At 44.8% G+C, this 20,185-nt stretch overlaps 1 protein-coding gene across 1 annotated transcript in view; it reads right to left on the bottom strand.

The window, feature by feature from the left end:
- Window positions 1-218: 218 nt before the first annotated feature.
- Window positions 219-20,185, bottom strand: part of Piwil4 (piwi like RNA-mediated gene silencing 4) — a 39,438-nt gene continuing 19,471 nt past the window's right edge. Inside the window, exons 9-20 of the mRNA XM_076925897.1 lie at window positions 18,786-18,909; window positions 16,951-17,068; window positions 14,731-14,842; window positions 12,937-13,121; window positions 10,586-10,658; window positions 9,272-9,472; window positions 8,186-8,289; window positions 5,607-5,677; window positions 4,218-4,371; window positions 2,047-2,175; window positions 1,436-1,583; window positions 219-777 (exon numbers count right to left, since the gene is read on the bottom strand). Of these exons, the coding sequence (XP_076782012.1) occupies window positions 661-777; window positions 1,436-1,583; window positions 2,047-2,175; window positions 4,218-4,371; window positions 5,607-5,677; window positions 8,186-8,289; window positions 9,272-9,472; window positions 10,586-10,658; window positions 12,937-13,121; window positions 14,731-14,842; window positions 16,951-17,068; window positions 18,786-18,909 (1,536 nt within the window). The 3' untranslated portion in view covers window positions 219-660. The remainder of the gene's footprint in view (window positions 778-1,435; window positions 1,584-2,046; window positions 2,176-4,217; window positions 4,372-5,606; window positions 5,678-8,185; window positions 8,290-9,271; window positions 9,473-10,585; window positions 10,659-12,936; window positions 13,122-14,730; window positions 14,843-16,950; window positions 17,069-18,785; window positions 18,910-20,185) is intronic.

Below are 20,185 nucleotides of genomic sequence, written 5' to 3'. Positions count from 1 at the left end.
GGACCAGGCATTGAGTTCTGTTTCAGACACAGACGGTCAGAAAAGGAGAGGTCCAGCAGGCATGTCTGTGATACAGTTCCTTAAACCCAAGGCTCGCTTCATTCAACTTCAAATTCAAGTCACCATAAACACCTATGTGATGCTCACACTTTATTTTCTAATATTTACTTAATCCACTCTAACAAAATGCTCTACGGAATTTAGAACAACTCCGATAACGTCAGGAAGTTAAACCTCACTTATCTGCCATCAAAACACCACACAAATATTGTTTTAGAATCCAGTTAGCTATGATGATATATCCCAAGTACCGCGTGAGAATTCACCTCAAGCACTGGCTTTAAAAAAAAAAAAATATGATGATGAACCAGGACAAAGTAAAATGACGCATAACAAAGCCACAAGAAAACCCATCACTCTGTGGGTGTTTGTTTGTTTGTTGCTGGTTTTAGACACAAGGGAGACAAAAATCCCCGTAGGTTTGTTCTGAATTGTTTCAGATGACTTAAAACAAAAAACCAAAAAACCCTCCCCTTCCCAGTACTTAAAATTAGGTTCAAGTCCCTTTAAGCAACCTGCCCCTAGAGAGTTAGGCAGATTTGAAGGAAGCATAGCAACTGTTTTTGGAGTCTCCGTTGAGCCGTGCGATTGGCTCAACTGTCACAGGTAGAACAGATTATTGGCTAATTCCAGACTTGGTTCCTTGTGGATGCTTTGTGCCACCAGGAAGGTCAGCTTGTGTGCATACTGACAAGGTGCAGGGACACTGATTATGCCCTGGGGAGAAAAAGGAAAGATAGCATTGCAGAGATAACGTGTTTGTCCTCCAAAGTGATTTTTTTTTTTTTTTTTTTTAAAAATTGGAGTTCTCACCCACCGGTTACTTACACAGCAGAACTGGCCCTAGATAAATAGTAACTAAATTCAACCAACAAAGGGACGTTGAAAACCCAAGCTCATTGGCAAAATGGGCTGGGGGCGGGGGAGGGGGTGTCTCTTCACTGTGTGCAAGCTGGGAGACACACGGTATACAGGCCTACCCTAAACTGCCTGTGGTCTGATGCTGCGCTAATGGGGCTCAGGGCTAGCCTGCGCCTTGGGCTCTTGCCTAAGGCAAGGCACATGGGCAGGCTCCCCCCTCTTATCCGCACCAGGTTCACCCTGGTGGCTTCCTGTCTCTCCCAGCTTGCTATCCTCAGGCTTGCCTGAGGTAATGAGTATCAAGTCCTACAGAAACTCAACCTGGGCCTGCTGACGCGCTTGCTCTCTGTTGTTTTATTTAGCTGACAGAGTGGGCTCCGCCTACCATGGATTTACCGAATCATGTACCCACTCCCCTCTGTGAGGTCAAGGTTAAGGAGTGGATGGAGGGAAGGGAAGTGGCAAGCCCCAGGTGGTGATGTCATACCTACTTCAGTAAGAAGCTCCCCCTCACCTGCCAGTTGTAGTAGAGGTGGCACAGTTTGAAGGTCAGTCGCTGCATGTGGTCAGGCTTCAAGGCATTGTCGTCATAGATGACGTTATAGTAGGTGGGACTAACAGTCCCCCGGTTAGCAGTCTGGCTGACCAAGTAGAAGTCATACCTGCAGAGAAACAGGGAGGGGCGGAGAGAAGGAGTCACAAAACAAGGCTGACCCGATGCACAATGGGTACGTGTGAAAAAAATCAGTCTTTCTGGGAGATCGTTCAGAGTGAAGCGCCTGCATGAAGACCTGAGTTGGAGCTCCCAGCATTCATGTAAATACCAACAAACAAACTGGGGCGTGGCTGTGTGCCTGTAATCAATCTCAACATAGGGGCAGCAAGGGCTGCGCAGCCAAAGGTAGAAAGCAACCAGGAAGACATTCAATATCAAACTCTACATGGGCATGCACACGTTTGCACATGCATACATACCCACAAGCATGCACAAACTCACACACATACATACACACATACATACACAGACACACACACAGAGAGAGAGAGAGACAGAGAGAGAGAGAGAGAGAGAGAGAGAGAGAGAGAGAGAGAGAGAGAGTGAGAGTGTTTTCCAGGAACACTTGCCACTCTGGACGTGTTGCTTCTGAGTCCACAACAGTGCCAAGTGGGGGGTTCTGCACAGTGTGGCTGGTCGCAGCAAAGAGGCGCAGCAGGCATCTCTTCCTGACCACAACCACGGACAGTCTGCAGCTCCTGCAACCGAAAAGGCAGGGGTTGGGGCACGGAGGCTGAGCCAAACAGCTCATTTTTTTGTTTGTTTGTTTGTTTGGTTTACTGCTGTTTGATCAGGTTAAAGAAATAAATAGAAAATCATTCTAAAAACACTGCAAAACAAAGAGAAAAAAATCACCCATGAACCTTCCTCCCCTCAACAAACATACAATCATTTTAATTAGGATCTAGCTGGATTCGCAACAATGGTGAACTATGCTATCTGCCTAGTTTATAGCATTTAATAGGGCAGAAGAATGGTGCTACTTCAATTGCCTTTTCTTTCAGAACTGGGGGTGGATCACAGGGTCTTGAACATGCTAGCCAAGCATTCTGCTGTTGCTATATTGAAGCAAGGTCTCACTAAGCTGGAACTGCAGGCCTGAATCATGCAGACTTTCAACTGAATTTTAAGGAAAGATCTTCCAGAATCTCCTCTACAGATTTCCCTGCGTTAGCAACAGTCACCTCATTCTACCTTCACTGAGGCACCAAGGAAAACTGTGGTCCCTCCTGCGCCTCAGACAATCATGTAGAACCCATGCTTAGGCAGATGGCTGGAAGGATGGATGAGTGGACAGACAGACAGATGGGTGAGTGGAGGGAGGGAAGGAAAAACAGACCAGATGCTGACTGACCAAGTGCTAAATCTATTTCACAACACCAAGACAAACTCCCGGTATTCTCTGTCATGGAAGGAACTTGTGGGAGCAGGAGTCAGCGTGAAGCTTCAGTTTGAGCAGTTTAGGGTGTGAAGACTGAAGAGATATGGGCAGTATTCACAGTATTCTCACGGAAACAATGCTCTCCCACAGTGTGTGGTTCCTCATTCTTCCTAGAAGTCAGTGACAAATCAGTAGTTACAAATGTCTCCTACACTGAAACTTAAATGTTAGCTCCTTGGATTGCCACTGCTGGATTTGCCCACCTCCTCCACTGACATCATTTTTAGTTTTAATCATTCAACCGAGATACAGTCACTGGAGGTCTGGCAAGGAGCAAACAGACTTCCCTCTACCAGCTTGACTGAAGCTACAAGTAGCTGGCTTCCCCACCTCCGTGCCAGGAAAAGCCCAAGGACAAGACCATTCCTCTGTGGCTGGTGGCCTGGGCTTTGGTTGATTGCAATGGGAGCATGGCCAGACACAGATCTGCACTGCCTAGGAATAAGATGGTCCATACTTTTTTTTAAGTTAGTAAGTTAGTATTTATTTATTTATTTGTATTGAGTGTTCTATCTGCATGTATACCTGCATGCCAGAAGAGAGCATCAGATCCCATTACAGTGGTCATGAGACACCATGTGGCTGCTGGGAATTGAACTCAGAACCTTTGGGAGAGGAGCCAGTGATCTTAACCGCTGAGCCATCTCTCCAGCCCCCAGATCATCCCTAAGAATGGTTGGTTTTAAAGACACCAACGTGAGAGTACAGTCTTTGCTCACTTTCTCATTCTAGGATTTACCTTGCATCTGGTCCTCCACGGAATCACTGGAGAAAACTACCCATGGCAACACAGGGTCCAGAACTGAAAACTGACCACAATGCTCACTGCATGGCAAAGAGGCTTACCACATCCCTATTCATAGCCTTACCTGTGTGCTGGTGACTGTAACCAGAGGCTCTGCCTGGATGCTGATTTGGAACTAAATCTGTAAATTCCAACTTCACACCCCAGTTGAATTTTAATTTGAATATCCTATGTATGTATGCAGACATGTATATGGTGTTTCTGATATTCTGGCTTCTGCTAGCTCAGGAGGACAGCCAGCTGCTCCGGAAGGTGCCTCCTCCCTCTAGGTGCCCTATTCCAGGCTCCCACACCTCACAGCACTAGAGTATCTATATTACACCATCTGAACTACACTCTAGCGTCAGGAAAACCCATCCAAGCTGAGCGTGACACAGAAACACCCCAAAACTTCACTGTCTGAAAAATGAAAGCCATGTCCACAAACCATGCACACAGGTGCACAGATATGTACGTTATCACACAAGTGTCAAAGAAGAGAGGGAACAGAGTACCTGGCATCTGAGCCACACTCCGTCACACTGCTCAGCAGCTGTGGGACTTCATATTCCAGAACTGCCTTTAGCTGGCCATTGCCCACACCATCCCGGTATGCGACTATCCGCGCCGGCAAATCATGGTTGTATTTGTACCACTTGTTGAGAGCACCTGGAGAATGTAATGTTAGTGAGAAAAGTGGCCTTGGTCCAGAGGCCTCCAAAAATAATATTTCCATGGGTTTTCATGGTTAAGTAACTTTGCTATTTCAGACCACAGTAAAATGGTAAGGCTTAGTGTGGGTTATATCGGCAGTAACAGAAAAATGGCTAACTAGAAGCAATTCTTCATGTCTGCTGTTTGAGCAAGCACTGGGTTTCTGTGGCATAATAAAGTCTTAAATACACTTCTTTAGCCAAATCTGAGTGACAAATCAAAATTTAACTCATGCAATAGACAGATGCTTAAAACCAAATTAACACTAATTCAAGTCTTTGAATCGGCTGAAGACCAGACTGGCTGTGTTTGTCTCATTTTCTTCCCTAATGAGAATAAATATGAAAATATGAGGAAATGATTCCGACATTCCTCTCAAAACAGCTCCTTGCACCAACTCTCAATTCGGGTCTAATTCTCACAGATGGGATGGAGTCTGAAAACATTTCCACCCACTCTAACTATAAACCACCTCCGAGTAGGCACCAGACGGCAATTCCTCCACGAGAGAGACTTTCAGAAGGAATGACTAAAACATTGGCCAGGTTTTTAAATGGGGGAAAAGTGATAAGATGCAGTATAATTCCTTCTTGTGTCTATATTGCATAATTTATTTCAGGAGAGTTTGCTGCCTAGGAAATTTGGTTTGGTTTGACAGAAGATAATTGTGCTTCTAAGAGTGCAGCTACCAAGGGATACTTAAAAAACAAGTTCACTTAAAAAAAAAAATCCCAACCCCTCAGGTTTGCAGACTGGAAACTATGGATGGGAGTGGGGAAGATATGAATATGGATCGTGTGATAAAGCCAAAACGGGCTGGGGCTGTGAAGAAGAGCCCTGTGTCATTTCCTCTCCCCTGTCTTGCCTTCCTGCATCCCTGTCCTCAGGGTGAAAGGCTGGTCTTCCGTGTGCACACTCACTGCTGCTGTCATCAGCCTCGCTTCTCCAGGGCAGGCTTCTATTGGCCACAAACTGCTTGCTAGGGCCACTTGGGTGGCCACACACTTTCTTTACTCTTGGCTTGTGCTCAGCACACACAGTGACATAAATGCTATTCAGTCTGTCAGTCAGATACACAGATATAGGAATCTCCAACCGGGTGAGAGCTGACAGGTTTGGGTGTTCGCTCCCATCAATCTGTAGTTTAGGGGTGTGAAGGAGTAGTCCCCAGAGCCCACTGCATTACATACCAGTCATGCAGACTTTTAGGCAATCTGCAATGTCAGCTGCCGTCCTCTGAAGGACACAGCGGGAAAACCACCTGAAGTAAACAGAATGCACACGTGAGATTTAACTTCTAGATGCCTGCTACAAACACACTTCCATTAAGTTAGAGACAGATGCAGCAGCCAAAAGCCAGGGCTCCTAACTTTGTACACATTGTCTGTTACAGTCATGCTAAAGGGTCCTCTTCCATCCTTCAGTGTTGCCATGTCGACTCAAACTCTGATCAGGAAATCCACCAGCTAGATGGCCTTGGCACAAACCCAAACATGAACTTCTCTATGTGCACCAGGAAGGTTTAAAGGATAGTAGTTAGTATGTCCCCGAATGATAAGAATGAAATTCACTATCACACTTGCAATATTTGTAAAAAATGAATGCTACCTGGTGCCCCGTGAGAGCTTATACAAGCTCATGCCTCGATTGCAAGAGAATGAGTGAGTTCAGCAGATCTGCTTGCAAAATGCTCTAACCCAGTCCTAGAGTGACTCTTCCAGAGTTACTATCTCGACCCAGTTAAGCTCTCAGGACTTGAAAAGTACTCTTGATAGTTGTTAACTGGAGGTACATGAGAAAGGGAAGCTGGGACTTAGCATGTGCTAGGACGTGGGAATGAAGGGTCCCCTCAAACAGGCTGCATGTTGAAGGCCTCCTCTTCAGCTTGTGGGGCTATGGAGAAGCACCTGTATCACCAAGGTGCCAACTGCACCAGATTAATCCACAAAACTGAGTTGAACTCAAAGCTGAGCATGCTCGGATGAAGGAGGCTTTTTGCTGGATGCTGGACACTGGGGGCATGCCTTTGAAAGCTGTGTCTTTCTCTTTTGACATGCACCTTTCTGCTTCCATCTCCTGGCTGGCCCAAGGTGAGCAGCTGTGCTGAGCACAGACTGTGGGCCTCCCCTCAGACACTGCCTGACATCTCTTCAACTGTCAGCCAAGTCAGTCTCCTTAAAGAGTTGTTCTCGGTTGTGTCACAGCCATAAGAAGTGACTAACACATTGTGCCACCACTGTCACAGTCCCCTGACTGTCTGCAATTACAGTAACACAATTGCAAATGCTTTTGACAAGTCAGGAGCCTTAAGAGACATGGAAAATGAAGCAGGCACCTTCTAAGATCCACTTGATAAATGAACTCATATTTATAACAACATGGGCTGTGTCCATGCAAATGTGATGTTTTCCCTTCCTGTATCTTAAAAGTGTGGATCCAAACCAACACTAATTTAATGGAGAAAATCAAATAGCTGAGACCAGGGAGCAAACAATTTGCAAGTAGCTGCTATGTCCTCAAAATATATTATTTAATTTCGAATCCTGAAGCAATTCTAAGACAACAATTTAATAAGCGCCAGGAGCCTGTTCAAGGCATTTCTAGTTTGTCTCCACTTGATAGACTTTCCATACTCCACACCCCAAGCATCTGCAAGAGTTGACAAGAAACATAACTGGGTGCAGAGGTATTCACTTCAGATTGCAATGTTTGGAACACTGATCTGATATAACCCCACAAACACCTTATGAAATAGGCACTGTCATTCTCCCCTAACCATGGGGCTTGTAGCTAAATTAAACAACTGTGCTTCAGCTGCAGAAGCAGACCAGGTACAGCTGCAAGTGCTGTTTCAAAGCTAAGGTGCCTTACATAATGTATGCAGGTGCCTCATTCACAGGGTGCTTCTCAGAGACACTTAGAACATAACAACATACACAAGAATTTCCATGCGTTCACGAGCCAGCAAGGCGGCTGGCAGACAGGCAACAACTCACCCCAGTGGATGTGTGAAAAAGGATTTAACTGAGGCTGCCTCTTACTTCAGGAATGCCAATCACATTGTAATGTGTAACTCACAAACTTAACAGTTGATGTTCAAAATATAATACAGTCTAGTATGTATGTATGTATGTATTTATGTATGTGAAGAATGTGTATGTTCTTTAAAGTACACTTAAACATCTGGTGGGGAGCAAATGAGATGTTCAGGAGGAACCTGACACAAACATGGCATCCTGAGTCCAATCGCCAGGAGCCACATGGAACAAGGAGAGAACCAACTTCTACTGCAAGCTATCTTCTGACCACTCCCCCAACACACACACACACACACACACACACACACACACGCCCACCTGCACCCCATGACACATGTATGCCCATACACATACACATATTAACAAATGTTTTAAAAATGTAACAGAATAATAATGGGGTGGGCTGATCAAAGTACTTTCTTGTATGTTTGAAAATAGAATGAAACTCATTCTAGTCTAGTCTACTAATACACGCGACTTTAAACTTTAAGGCATGCTCTAACAATAAGTCTTTCACACTTATATGTATTTTTTTTTTTTTGAGAATTTCATGCCCCCATCCTTAGATGAAGAGCCACAGGCCACAGATGTCTGCTAAGATGGGGAGAGTTGGTGTTCTCCAGGGATAAGCCCAACACGTTATCCAGTCCAAAGGGGTCATCCCTGACCACACATCCACACAGGCAGACCTAAGAGGTTAAGGTTAGGAGAGATAAGAGCATTTAAAGTACCTGGTGATCCTGGAGTTGATGCTGGCTACAAACCCAACGACCACCACATCCTTGCTGAGGGCGTCTCTGCAGACATCAATGCCCACGACCATCAGGGACTTCAACTGTTAAATCAAGTTAATTGTGGTTCAGTGGAATGAACTTATTTCTCCCAAAGAAGGACATTTTATAAACTCACCAGTTACCACATTTTCAAGTTAAGCTGTGTGACAAAGAGTTCCAGATGGGACAGGTTTCTTTAAACCAGAAACCAAAGACTGAAAGATAGGGGAAGATTATGACACATCTTCACTGAGAAGCCTGTGTGACCGTCAGCCTCCCCGGGGCTGGGCAAGGGGCAGAGGTAGCTAAGGAGGCAGCCAATCCCTTTATCCTCTGCCCGGTCAGAAGTGCCCAAGGATGAACCACTCCTGTTTTTCACAGACACCATGACTGAGGAGGGACGAGCGACAGGCAGCATGTCCACTTGTTTTCCCTCACTTCCTTTCCAGGTGGTATCTGGTGAGTCCCCACCACAGCTAAGCCATGGTCCCCTTGAGAAGGCATGTTTTGCTGAACACAGGCAAAGGTAGAGGCCATGGGACAGGACTTAAAATGGCAGCCAGGAAAACCCAAATCAGGCCCCTCCCAGGTTTGTGACACCCAAGGGTATCTTCCATGAAGAGTTCAATGGGTAGGTAAGCAGAAGCTCCTTGAGAGCTGTGCCTCTCCTTCTTTTGGAATTTCTCTGCAAAGTCTTGTGTGATGCTACAACCTGGGGGTGGGGTCTGGGAGGAACCACACACATCAGAACCATTGAGCCCCAGAGGGCCACAGGTTTAAATTAAGTGCCCTCCATACGAGCAGCTAGAAGCAATCTGGGGCTGACTGGAGGCATGCAGGAGACAGGCGTGGGCCATCTGCACACACTACACCAGTCAATTATATAAGGAAACTGAGGTAGGAAGATTCGGGCATCACATCTTCAGGGGATCTGAGATCCAGCACCCCAAAGACCTCAAGGGCAACCGAGACACTGGGATCACATGATGCTATGTCTAACTGGGTCTGGGAATGGACTGGCCATCAGAAAAGAACAATCCTCACTGGAATCTCCACAGCCCACAGCTCGCCGCCAAGTTTGCAGGTCATCTGCATGGCGATCTTGGTGGCCACACTCAGCATCATTCCCTGCTTATTCAAGGTCCGGGTCAGCACACACTGGCTTGGGACTGGGCAGTCAGAGCTCAGATACTTTTTAATGGAGTCATAATAGTTCTTCTGATTAGAAGGCAGAATGCACATCACCTAAATGCAAGACGATAACAGATGGTCAGGTCCAGCTCCTTACCTGTATGAACAGCTCACGGACAACGTGAAGGCGTGGAGTCTCCAAACATCAGGATGTTTGGAGATGTTTAAACACACCCTGAACAGGTCTGGGAGAAGAATCAAGACAAAAGCACAGGATTCTCTAAACATTGCCAGTCCCATGCTCCCAAGAAGCAAAAGTAAACACAGCAGTGGATCACTAAAGTGGCTTTGAGGCCACTGATTACTTAAAATGACATCTTATTCAGTCAGATTCCCTCCAATTGTACCCACCCTCCTGGAAAAGGCAGCTATGTAAGTGTTCACGTTGTGTGGACACACCCATGATTCCCTCTTCATCCCTGTCCTGAACTGACATTAAGCTCCTCAAATTCCCTTCTTGCTTTTCCTTTCTCTCATGGTTAGCTGGCCACATTGTGGTTCTGTAATAGAGTGGCCTTGTTTTTAGGACATTCGTATCAAGAGCAGTCAAGAGTAAGGGGTACCCTGCAACATACCCTCAAAGGGTTCCAAAAATGACAGCACATGTCTGGAACTCTGGGTTCTGGGGAAAGAACATGCTTGTACATGTTTTCAGGATAGAACATGTGTGTACATGCTTGCAGGAAAGAACATGTGTGTACATGCTTGCACTTTTCTTTTCAGTTTTGCTTTCATTGAACTTAATATCCTTAGAGTGAGAATTCTGATCATTTAACGTAATATCCATGAGAGAGAAACTGCTGTCTGTCATCTGTCTGTCATCTGTCTGTCTGTAACAGACAGAGATGACTACAGTGATCTGCAGGGGAACTGAGCAGGCATGTGATCAATTGCATGGCTCAGCTGGGCCCAGGCCTGGTAGGTGCGTACAGTACACATTTTTATTGTACGTAGAAAGGTTTCTGGTAGCTGTATGAGCCAACAAAGCCCTTTCATCCACGGGTTGCTTTAGTCATGGCCTTTCATCACAGCAACCCCCGACTAAGACAGACAGTACGCTCAGAGCCTTTGTTTGTTTGTTTGTTTGTTTGTTTGTTTCTAAGACGTCAGACATAAAGAAAATATAAAAATTCTACATCTAAAGCCCAGAGCACAGCCAACACTTACCAACTGAACATCAGGGTCGACGTGCAGCTGGATGGCTCGAAGGAATGCTGCCGGGTTTTCGTCCACTTTTATGCTACATGGAAAGATGATTTAGTTGTCTTTTTAGTGCACTCAGTCAGTCACAGGGTGTTAGAAAAAGTGCAGACGGGCTCTTCAGCAGACCAGTCATTTTACAGAAAAAAAAAAAAAAAATCCTTAAGAGAGAAACAAGAACCTCTCATGTCTAATTCGTTTCTCCGAAGCATGATATGCCAAGTATTCCATAATTGGCTGGCTAGCGTGTAAAAATAGAAATGTTCTCAGTTGTACCAAATCCCCTTAGTTAATTGATTTGCTATTCAAAATTGGGTTAAAAGGGAACTTGTGAAATTACAAACCCACAATTTCAAGTGTCTGAAGCAGGCCTGAGATTTCCAAACTGCTTTGGGAATCATTAATTAATGACTGAGGTTTTCAACTAATCTTCATGAATCACGAAGGGGGTGATGGCTGCTCTTCTGGAGGAACGGCTTGTTTGGAGCCTGTCCTATTCAGTGGTAATGAGCCAATCAGTCAGCAATTATTTGTCAATTAAACAATATTATCAGGGGCTAGAGGCTACAGAAAAGATTCCTACATATAGGCATTTACACATGTCACTATACATGAAATAAAATTATCTGCAAACCCTCCCACCCCTACCCCCATCCCCCCATTCTCCCCCTCACCGCCATGAGGTGGGGAGAGGAACAGAGAGGGGGAAAGAAAGTCTCAATCAGATACCTTTTTAAATACAGTAGCCCAGCAGGTGGCAGCGCTCCCCGACTCTGCCAACAGCCACCTGAAAGGCTGGGAGCACTGCTTTAGCAGCCTTCCCAAAGCAAACCTCTTCAGCTCAGAGACACTCACCACTAGGCGGACATTTAGATGGGAGAGGACAGGCCTGTAAACCTAGCAGGCAAATGGATACTTCGTAGATGGGACAAAGTGGAATAAAACAATGGCTTTCATATAAAAAGAGACATACAGGTACAGGATGGCTGTCTGAACCCGTGAGATCCAAAGACCATCCTCCCAGCCCAGGTCTGCCAAGTGTAACTTCTACCATCTCTCCCTGCTCTATTAACTCCCAGCTTAGAGAAACCAGAGTAGAAAAACGGGGAGGGTTTATAAACAGATTCAATGATAAGAGAATTCTAACTGTGCCGTAAACAAGGCTTTGGGAAGAACTCTGGCTCCGGACAGCATACATGCTGCTGACGTAATCAGTTACTTCTGCTTTCAAGTACGTCCAGTTCAAGTGAGACGTGGTCAATTTCAGAGCAAAATGATGTTCAGTTTAAAGCCTGACCGTGTCTGCACACATATAGCCCTTAGTAAGTCAGTCTCTTCTTCATGCCCGGCAGCCAACCGAGTATCTGATGCACAGTACTTACTCCAGAAATGCTCAAAACTTGAAAGCATGGCCTTGGCTTCGGGGCTTATTTTGTATTTGGTTGTTTGTCAGAAAGCTACCTTAACATTAATCTTACTGTAACTTCCTGAAGCCTAAAATCTATCAAATCAGCCAGGAAATTCAATGTTTACTTTTTAATATCATGTATGCTATTAAGTTTTATAACTTAATAACTGACCTGAACGATTAAAAGTAGAGGAGGCACCAACCACACAGATTTATTCGGTATGTATACCCAACTGATGTGAAAGACTCTGAGGAGAGGAGACTTCCCTAGACACACGACAGAACCAACTTTACACAGATAAAATAAAATGTATTTCCAGGTCCTACAAGATTTACTTATTTTTGCTTTCTGTATCTGAGTGTTTTGCCTGCATGTATGTCTGGGCACCACTCGTGTGCCAGGTGCCTTAAGAATCAAGAGAAAAACCCATCAGATCCCTGGACTTGAGTTACACAGAGTTGTGAGACACCATGAGGGTGCTGGGAACCCTGGTCCTCGGGAAGAGCAGCCAGTGCTCTAAACTGCTGAGTTGTCTCCAGCTCCTATATTTTAGTTAAATCTAAGTTCTTGTGACTATTTTTGACATTGCAAGAAATAATACTAATGGCCTAGAGAGATGGGTCAGAGTTGTATTTTTCTTGCAGAGGACAGACATTCATTTCCACTCCCACTGGATAATCCAAATCCACTTTCAACTCCACCTCTGGAGGCTCTGGCAGCTCTGCCTCCTGTGGCCACTCTCACTCACATGCCCATACCTACACACAGACATGTGAGCACAGACATCATTTTATAAAGGAAATCTTAAAAAGAGAAACATTACTAAAACAAGTGTTTTATAGATATATCAGGCATCACTTCCAACTTTCAAGCCAAGTTAATAGATGAAAAAATTCACTGTACACTCACATTTTTGGGTAGCTCACATTAAATCCCATGGAATCTCCAACTCTCCTCAGACAGCCCAGAAAGGCTTCAATCAAGTGCTCAGCCCTGTTACAGCACACGATCAACCATCTATTCAAAGGCTGAGAACTCAAAACTCTGCAAGATCGCATATCTTTGGACCAATCAGCAGCAAATGCAGGTTGACACTGAGAGAAGGCAAGAGCATAAAAGGACTGAGCAAAGTTATTCTGAGAGCAATTTAGAACGTTTGTCACAACAGAGCAACTGAAAGACAGGTGGGGCTGTGTCCCTCTTCATAGAACACACCGGTTTCCTGGGAAAAGAGGCATCGGGAGGCATTCGAGGTCTGATGGGCCCTGAGTGGGGAGCCTTGGATGAGACCTGCTGCTGGTGTCTGACTGGGCGATCTCCAGTTCTTTCTCTTCCAACTCTGTCCTTTCTCTCATGTATTCAAGCATGCAAGCTATCCTTTCTGGACTCCTTAAAGCATTCAAAATAATGACTATTGATGCTCCGGGTTCATCATACTGTAGTGCGTTAGGCCAGCTGGAAGGTGTACTGCTCTAGGGAGGAAGAGCTACATGGAAAGACTAGGCCAACAGCACTTTCATGTGTGTACTGGTGTGCATGTCCATGTCTGTGTGTGCTCATGTGTGCTCAAAGGCCAGAACTCAAAAACTCAAAGATTTAAAGCCCCACGGATCCCCCTGCCTCCACGTCCCAGCACAAAGATTACAGGTATAAGCTGCTGCGCCTGGCTTTACATGGCTGCTGGAGAGCTGAACTCAGGTCCAACTGAACGGTCAAGCCTAGCACCGAGGCCACTGGTGTTGCAAAAGCAGTATCATGCTTCTCAGTTTTACAGACTCAAAAATGGAGCAGTGGCGAGAGGTGCTGAGAGCCAGAGACAGCAAGGACAAGTTTAGAGTGCCTTTAGTGGCTTTGTCACACCCAAGGGACTTTCTACAAAGCACTGAGGTCCAGATACTGCCACACGCACTAGGTATATGGAGACCTTAACACACAACAGAAAGGAAGGCTAGCCCCTATGTGGTTCCCCTGTGGACTGGGGTCATCCCAGTGTGTAGAAAGCCCTGCCCACATTCCTCACTGCTGCAGTCATCCTATGGAGACCACAGCCCAGGACCAATGTCTACAGACATTTAGTTCACTTGGCCTCGAGGGTCTGGCTCTAGAAAAGCCTGGGTTGAGAAGCTGATAACACAGCCACCTGCAGTCAAGCAGTCTCTCCATGTGATACCTGTTCCATTTCTTCCACTAAAACCTGGATGGAGGGTGATTTGTCTTTCCATGTCTCAGACCACAGCCACCACTGTGTGAGGTCTGTATGAAGCGCCCACCTTTTGGGTGAAGCTGGCCAATGTTAGTATTCAAGTCACTCTACTAGAACTTACTTGGGTGATCATGCTTCCCTGCTTGCTTGCTTGTCTCCAGTTGCTTAAGAGTGACAGCTGGTCATAGGCAGCCATGTGTGACTTGGAATGGTTTAAAATACCAGCTGCCAACAGACCTAAACCATGCCCACTGGATGCTGCTAAGTCCACACAACTAAACTGACACAAAAGAGAAAATCAAAAGAAACAGACACTCTTAGGACAAAGTCAGGGCAAGGGCATGGCTGCGCGCGTGCACACACACACACACACACACACACACACACACACACGCACACACACACGCCCATGTGTGTGCTGCAAGCCCCATCGACTTGGGGAGTGAACATATGTACACATAGTCGAGCAAACACTTTAATTGGAGAGAATGACTACTCACTGTGTGGTCCTGCAGCAGGATTTTTTCCGAGGGAACAACCCGGCCAGTCAGGGATAGCTGGCTTCCAAAATGCAATCCCCAGGTCTCAAGCTCAAACCGAGCCACTTGGTTCCTGTCAACAGAGTCATTTACAATCACTGCAGTGTGTGTCTTCTAAAGGTTTTTAAAGATCACAGATGAATTACTGGGTAATGGTCAATATTTAGGGATTTGTCTTCTATTTCTTATGATATATGTAAAATAAATATACATATACATATACATATACATATACATATACATATACATATACATATAAATATATCTATTTTGGGCAGCTCAAAAGAATTATGTCAATCTCTGTTCCCACCAAGAACAGGAAGGAGGGAGGCACAGGGGTTCCCAGACAGGACACGGGTGTTGTACCCATGAACTCACTGCAGGACGGCTACCTGAACAAGACTGAGCCTGTCCTCACGGATGGGGCAGGGCTCAGGAAACTTCACCCCTACCCCCTGGAGCTTTGGGCAGTTAACAGCTGCTGGGCAAAAGGGAACCACAGTCCTCAGTGGTGTGGGCATTGCTAAGCTGTCCTGGCTCAACCCCCCTCCTTTTGTAGGCAACCCCAACAAATGCAATGGAACTCACAAAGGCAAGGAGGTAGGAGGGGGAACATCTTGAGAAGAAGGCAAGGTTCCACGGGAGAGGCAAAGACTACACAGGGACTATGGTCAACGTACATTGTACATATATATATTTCACACATATGAAAGTGTTAATGCATAAACATTTTTAACACACACACACACAATTTAGCTTCAGAAAATCCAAAGGATACACCTGGAGGGAGGAGGACTGAGGCGGCTAGTCTTATCAATAGAGCATCCTTAATGTGTGGATAAATCTCTGCACTTGTGGCACAGGAGGCTTTGATCAGCTTACGGCTTAGCTCCTGGGATCATGACACAGTGTGCTTTCACTGAGCCATGAGCTCTATGGGGGCAGTGAGCTCGTTCACACCACCCCCTTCCCTCCAGAGTCTATCAGCTAGCAACCCAGAGGATGCTGCTGGAGACGGCTGTGAGAAGCCCCGCCCCGTCCCCCTAGAAAGCACAAAACTCTCACAGCTGTCTCTCCTCAACAGTGACCTTTTCTATACTAGACAGCTGTCCTCACACTGGTCCTTGCAATTACAAGGTTGCTTCTGATGTTGTATGCCCACAGTGAGGCAGTCACCAGCCTGGACATGGTGAACAGGAGGCATATGGTGGTGAGATGTCAGAAGACTTATGCACATCCCAGTTTAAGGGGCCATATGATGCAGGTATACACCAGGTAGTATCTACAAGACATGGCCAAGAATGTCCCCACAGAGTGGGCACTACAGAGCCAGGGGTATGATAGAGATGAACACTTATCACACGAAAACATTTAAATGAATGATATTAAAAATATGTCTGCTATGCCATCTTCCTGAGAATAGGATTAGACTATGAATTTGCAAATATCTGCAAATTTTATATCATTCCCTGGAATACGGTCATTCATTACTAACTTATTCGCATACTCTCTATTTTCTCTTCTCCTTTTTATTTTGCTTACATCAATTGTCACCCTGACCTAATATTATTCACAAACATCTTCAAGAAAAACAATCATCTAACAGCAACATGGGGCCACAGAAATCTAAAAGCAAGCCGCAAATTCAATTTAAAAATTTCTAGCAGCTGCATCAACAGTTAAGAGGTGATAAGAAATTACTTTAACCTCACATCTTCAAAATGTTAACAACTTAAAATGTGCCACTAGGGCCGAGGAGAAGAGAAATTTTAGAGATTGTGTTTATCTAGGTTTCTGAAATTCTCGTCTGAATCTGAGCATCCATCACCGGGAGTCCTGGGAATCTGGAGCGTGGTATTCCTGTTTGTGTTCCTGTTTCCTGTTTTTAATGTGACCAGTAACCCTTTCTCCATTTAAAACTGTACTCAGAATGTAATGTGTTCTCTGGAAGACAAGAGGGCTATGCCTGTTCAAACCCTGTCAGCTGTGACTGCTGAGATCTTGACTGTACCCCTGGGCTCTGGACTTGAGTGTTTCAAACTTCACAAGGCCTTGCTCCGAGTTGGCAAGACTAAACATTCTCATCAACAAATGAACCGAATCTCATCGAAATCAAAATCACCCAGTCCTACACACGCAGCCCCCAAGGTGGGCATATGTGAATGCAATGGGTGGCCCCACCTCTGGATGTCATCTACAAGTCTGGCCAGTTGCTGCTGCCTTCCCACAGGACTGAGCCGGGTTTCTTCAGCGACTGCCTTCATCAGGCGGAAATCTGAGGTTGCTTGGCTGGTCAGGCCTGGGAGATGCAAGCAAAGGTGGATGGAGAGTGCAACACAGACAGAGGGGCTGCTCCTGTTTAAGCATGCTTTCCATTCAAATCAGTAAGATGCACCCCCTGCAGGACACTGGGAAGTAGAGAGGCTAGCCCCAGGAGACACTGGGTCTCAGCCTTCCTGATGATGCAACCCTTTAATACAGCTCCTCATGTTGCAGTGACCCCAGCAACATTAGTATGTTACTACTTAACTATTATTATGAATCATAATGTAAACATCTGATATGTAACCACAAGGGTTTGGGAGCCACAAACTGAGAGCCACCACAACAGTTTCTAAGAGCTGAGTGTAGTGGCACACATCTCTAATCACAGCGTTCAGGAGTTCTAGGCCAGCCTGCTCTATGAAGTGAGTTCAATGCCAGTCTGGATTACAGAGTGAAACTGCTTTGTTGTTGTTGTTGTTTTTAAGGAAGTTTTGGGCTACAGAAATGTCTCCGTGGTTAAGAGCACTTGTTGTTCTTCCAAAGGACCCAGAATTGATTTCCAGCACCCACAGAGCAGCTCACAACCATATGTAACCCCAATCCTAGAAAATTCAACTCCCTCTTCTGATCTCCTTGGGCACCAGAAACACAGTTAAGAGCACTGGTTGCTCTTCCAGAGGATCTGGGTTCAATTCCTAGCACCCACAGGTGGTTAACAACTGTCTGTAATTCCAGTTCCAGGGCATCTAACATCCCCACACAGATAAACATGCAGGCAGAAAACCAAATGCACTTAACGTATAAAAATAAATAAATAAATCTTAAAATGGAAGTTTTCTAGTAGCCAAGTTTCTTAAAAAGGCAAAATGATGGGTATGGAATTATTTCAAGTAGTATTAAGTATTTAATCCAGTATATCAAACATATCAATATTTCAAAATGAAACATGTATTTAAAACCATTACCCAGTTAATATTTTTAATATCAAACCTTCAGAATCTGGCCTGTGTTTTTCATTCACAGCCTATCTTATTTCTATTTATTGGTGGGAGTGTTAATAACACTCCAAGTTTTCAATAGCTATGTGGTCAGAGGATACATGTTAGATCTGCAGAGCTTCCAAATCAGAAAATCACTGAGAAGAAACACCCTCCTTTCAGACACTAGACTCCACTGCTGTCTTTCCACAAAACAAATATTTATGATGTAAGCACTTTAAGCAGGACAGGTTGTCAATCATGTTAATACTTCTAGCAGCACTGCAGACACTTGGGCGTGCTCTGCTATATAGTGTGTATTGACACTCAGGCAGGCTCTACTATATAGTGTGAATCAACACTCAGGCAGGCTCTATGATTTGGTGTGCACTGACACTCGGGCAGGCTCTTCTATATAGTGAGAATTGTTTTTTAGAAACTGGTACATGAAGAAACAAAGAGTCATTCTGGTCTTACTCTAACAAAATAGCCTGGTATCCACCCCACTCCCCAAAAGGTCATGCTATGACTTCCTCTACTCATAAACTTCAAAAACACAGCCAAAAGGCATCTCGGTCTCTAGAAATTATCCAGAGGCACATTTGACATCAGGGTTACAAGGCTGATGCACAAGAGAAAAGAGACTCAAAGGGCACTTCATTGGCCAAACTATTGCTTAAGCTACTTCAAGAGTCGCTTGTCCCCTAGCTACAGAAACACGTTGGCAGTCAGCTAACGTAAGGGGAGACAGTGGAGCTTGACACATAACCTTACCTGTGAGGAAGCAGAGCTCCGGGATCAAGTGGACCATCTGAGGCTCAGAGTTATCATTTCTCTTTCTTTTCAACAGGCTAACAAGCACTGGCTGATTTAGGTCAGATAAGGTGATATCATATTGCTGTAAAATACAAGATTAATGACGGGTAACAAACACAGAAACAGAGCAGAGGGGCATCCCTGGTTACAAGCAGCACAAGCCCCAAAATGAGTCGCTAAATAAATCTTTTTACCACTTTCTTTCCAGGACTCATCTTTTATACCTTTAATTATCCTTTATTTTAAATTATATTTTAATTTTAGTGTGTGTGGATGGGTGTGTGTAAATTCATTTATGTGATGACACAACTGTGGACTCCATTGTCTTCTTCCATTATATAAATCCTGAAAGTTCAAACTCAAACCATTTGTGCTTCTCGGGGAGAATGTTTACTGCTGAGTTACTTACTGGCCCTTTATTATCCTTTACATTGCAACACCAGTTTTAAGACTTAATTGCCCTGCTTCCTCTGGGTTTCCTTCAGATTCAGAACAGCCTTCAGCTGGCTGTATACACATTATAAATGAGTGAAGCACACACACACCCCATGCTTAAATAACTGGTTCTAACCATCTCCATTCACCTTAACAGTGTCTATACACACATTGCAGGCTAAGGCTATACTGTACTCAGTTTCCCAAAAGAACATCCTGGGGTCTTTGATACCCAGGATGGCATGAGATATTACAGAAGTGGACACAGCCCAGAACTGACTATGGGGATTTGACACCCAGCTCGTCTGTCTGCTTTTCATCTTCTATGAAATGAGGATATTAGGAAGGTCACAAGTATTGCAAGTAAAGCACACAGCCAGTGTGTCGTTTATGGTAAATCCTCAATGCTGTCTGGTCATACTCCACTCCCTCCCCTTCCTAAACTTTAATTTCATCTTGCCAAAGGTTTATCTCCAAAGGCAAATCGTAACTAATACTAACTTCCAGTACAACTAATGACATGACTAGAATTATAGAATTATAATCTACAAAATACCTGGGAATTATGTTTTACTGACCATCACCATTAACATTAAGAGCATTAAATGCAAACTTTTCTCCAGTCCCCTAAGGGCTTTTTAAAAAAATTAAAACCAAGTCGGGAATATGGGATTACAGTTGTGAGCACAGCAAATGTTGTGAAAAGATGTTAAGAGAAGCCTTTATCCAGAGTCTTGACAAAACTTCACTAACTCAGTATAGGTGGCTGGAGTATTTTCTTCCTCTCAGGAACTGAGGTAGACACAGAAAAAGAAGAGAAACAGTCCTTGGCTTTTCTGGCAACCACATTATTTACAATAGCAAAGCCACAGGCCTTACAGACCACGCCTATGGGAACAGACCCTAGCGTGGTTCCTGAGGCT

The sequence above is a fragment of the Arvicanthis niloticus genome, chromosome 27 (assembly GCF_011762505.2).
Source record: "Arvicanthis niloticus isolate mArvNil1 chromosome 27, mArvNil1.pat.X, whole genome shotgun sequence".
NCBI lineage: Eukaryota > Metazoa > Chordata > Mammalia > Rodentia > Muridae > Arvicanthis > Arvicanthis niloticus.
The sequence above is the reverse complement of the archived record's forward strand: the minus strand, read 5'-3'. Positions and strand labels throughout refer to the sequence as shown.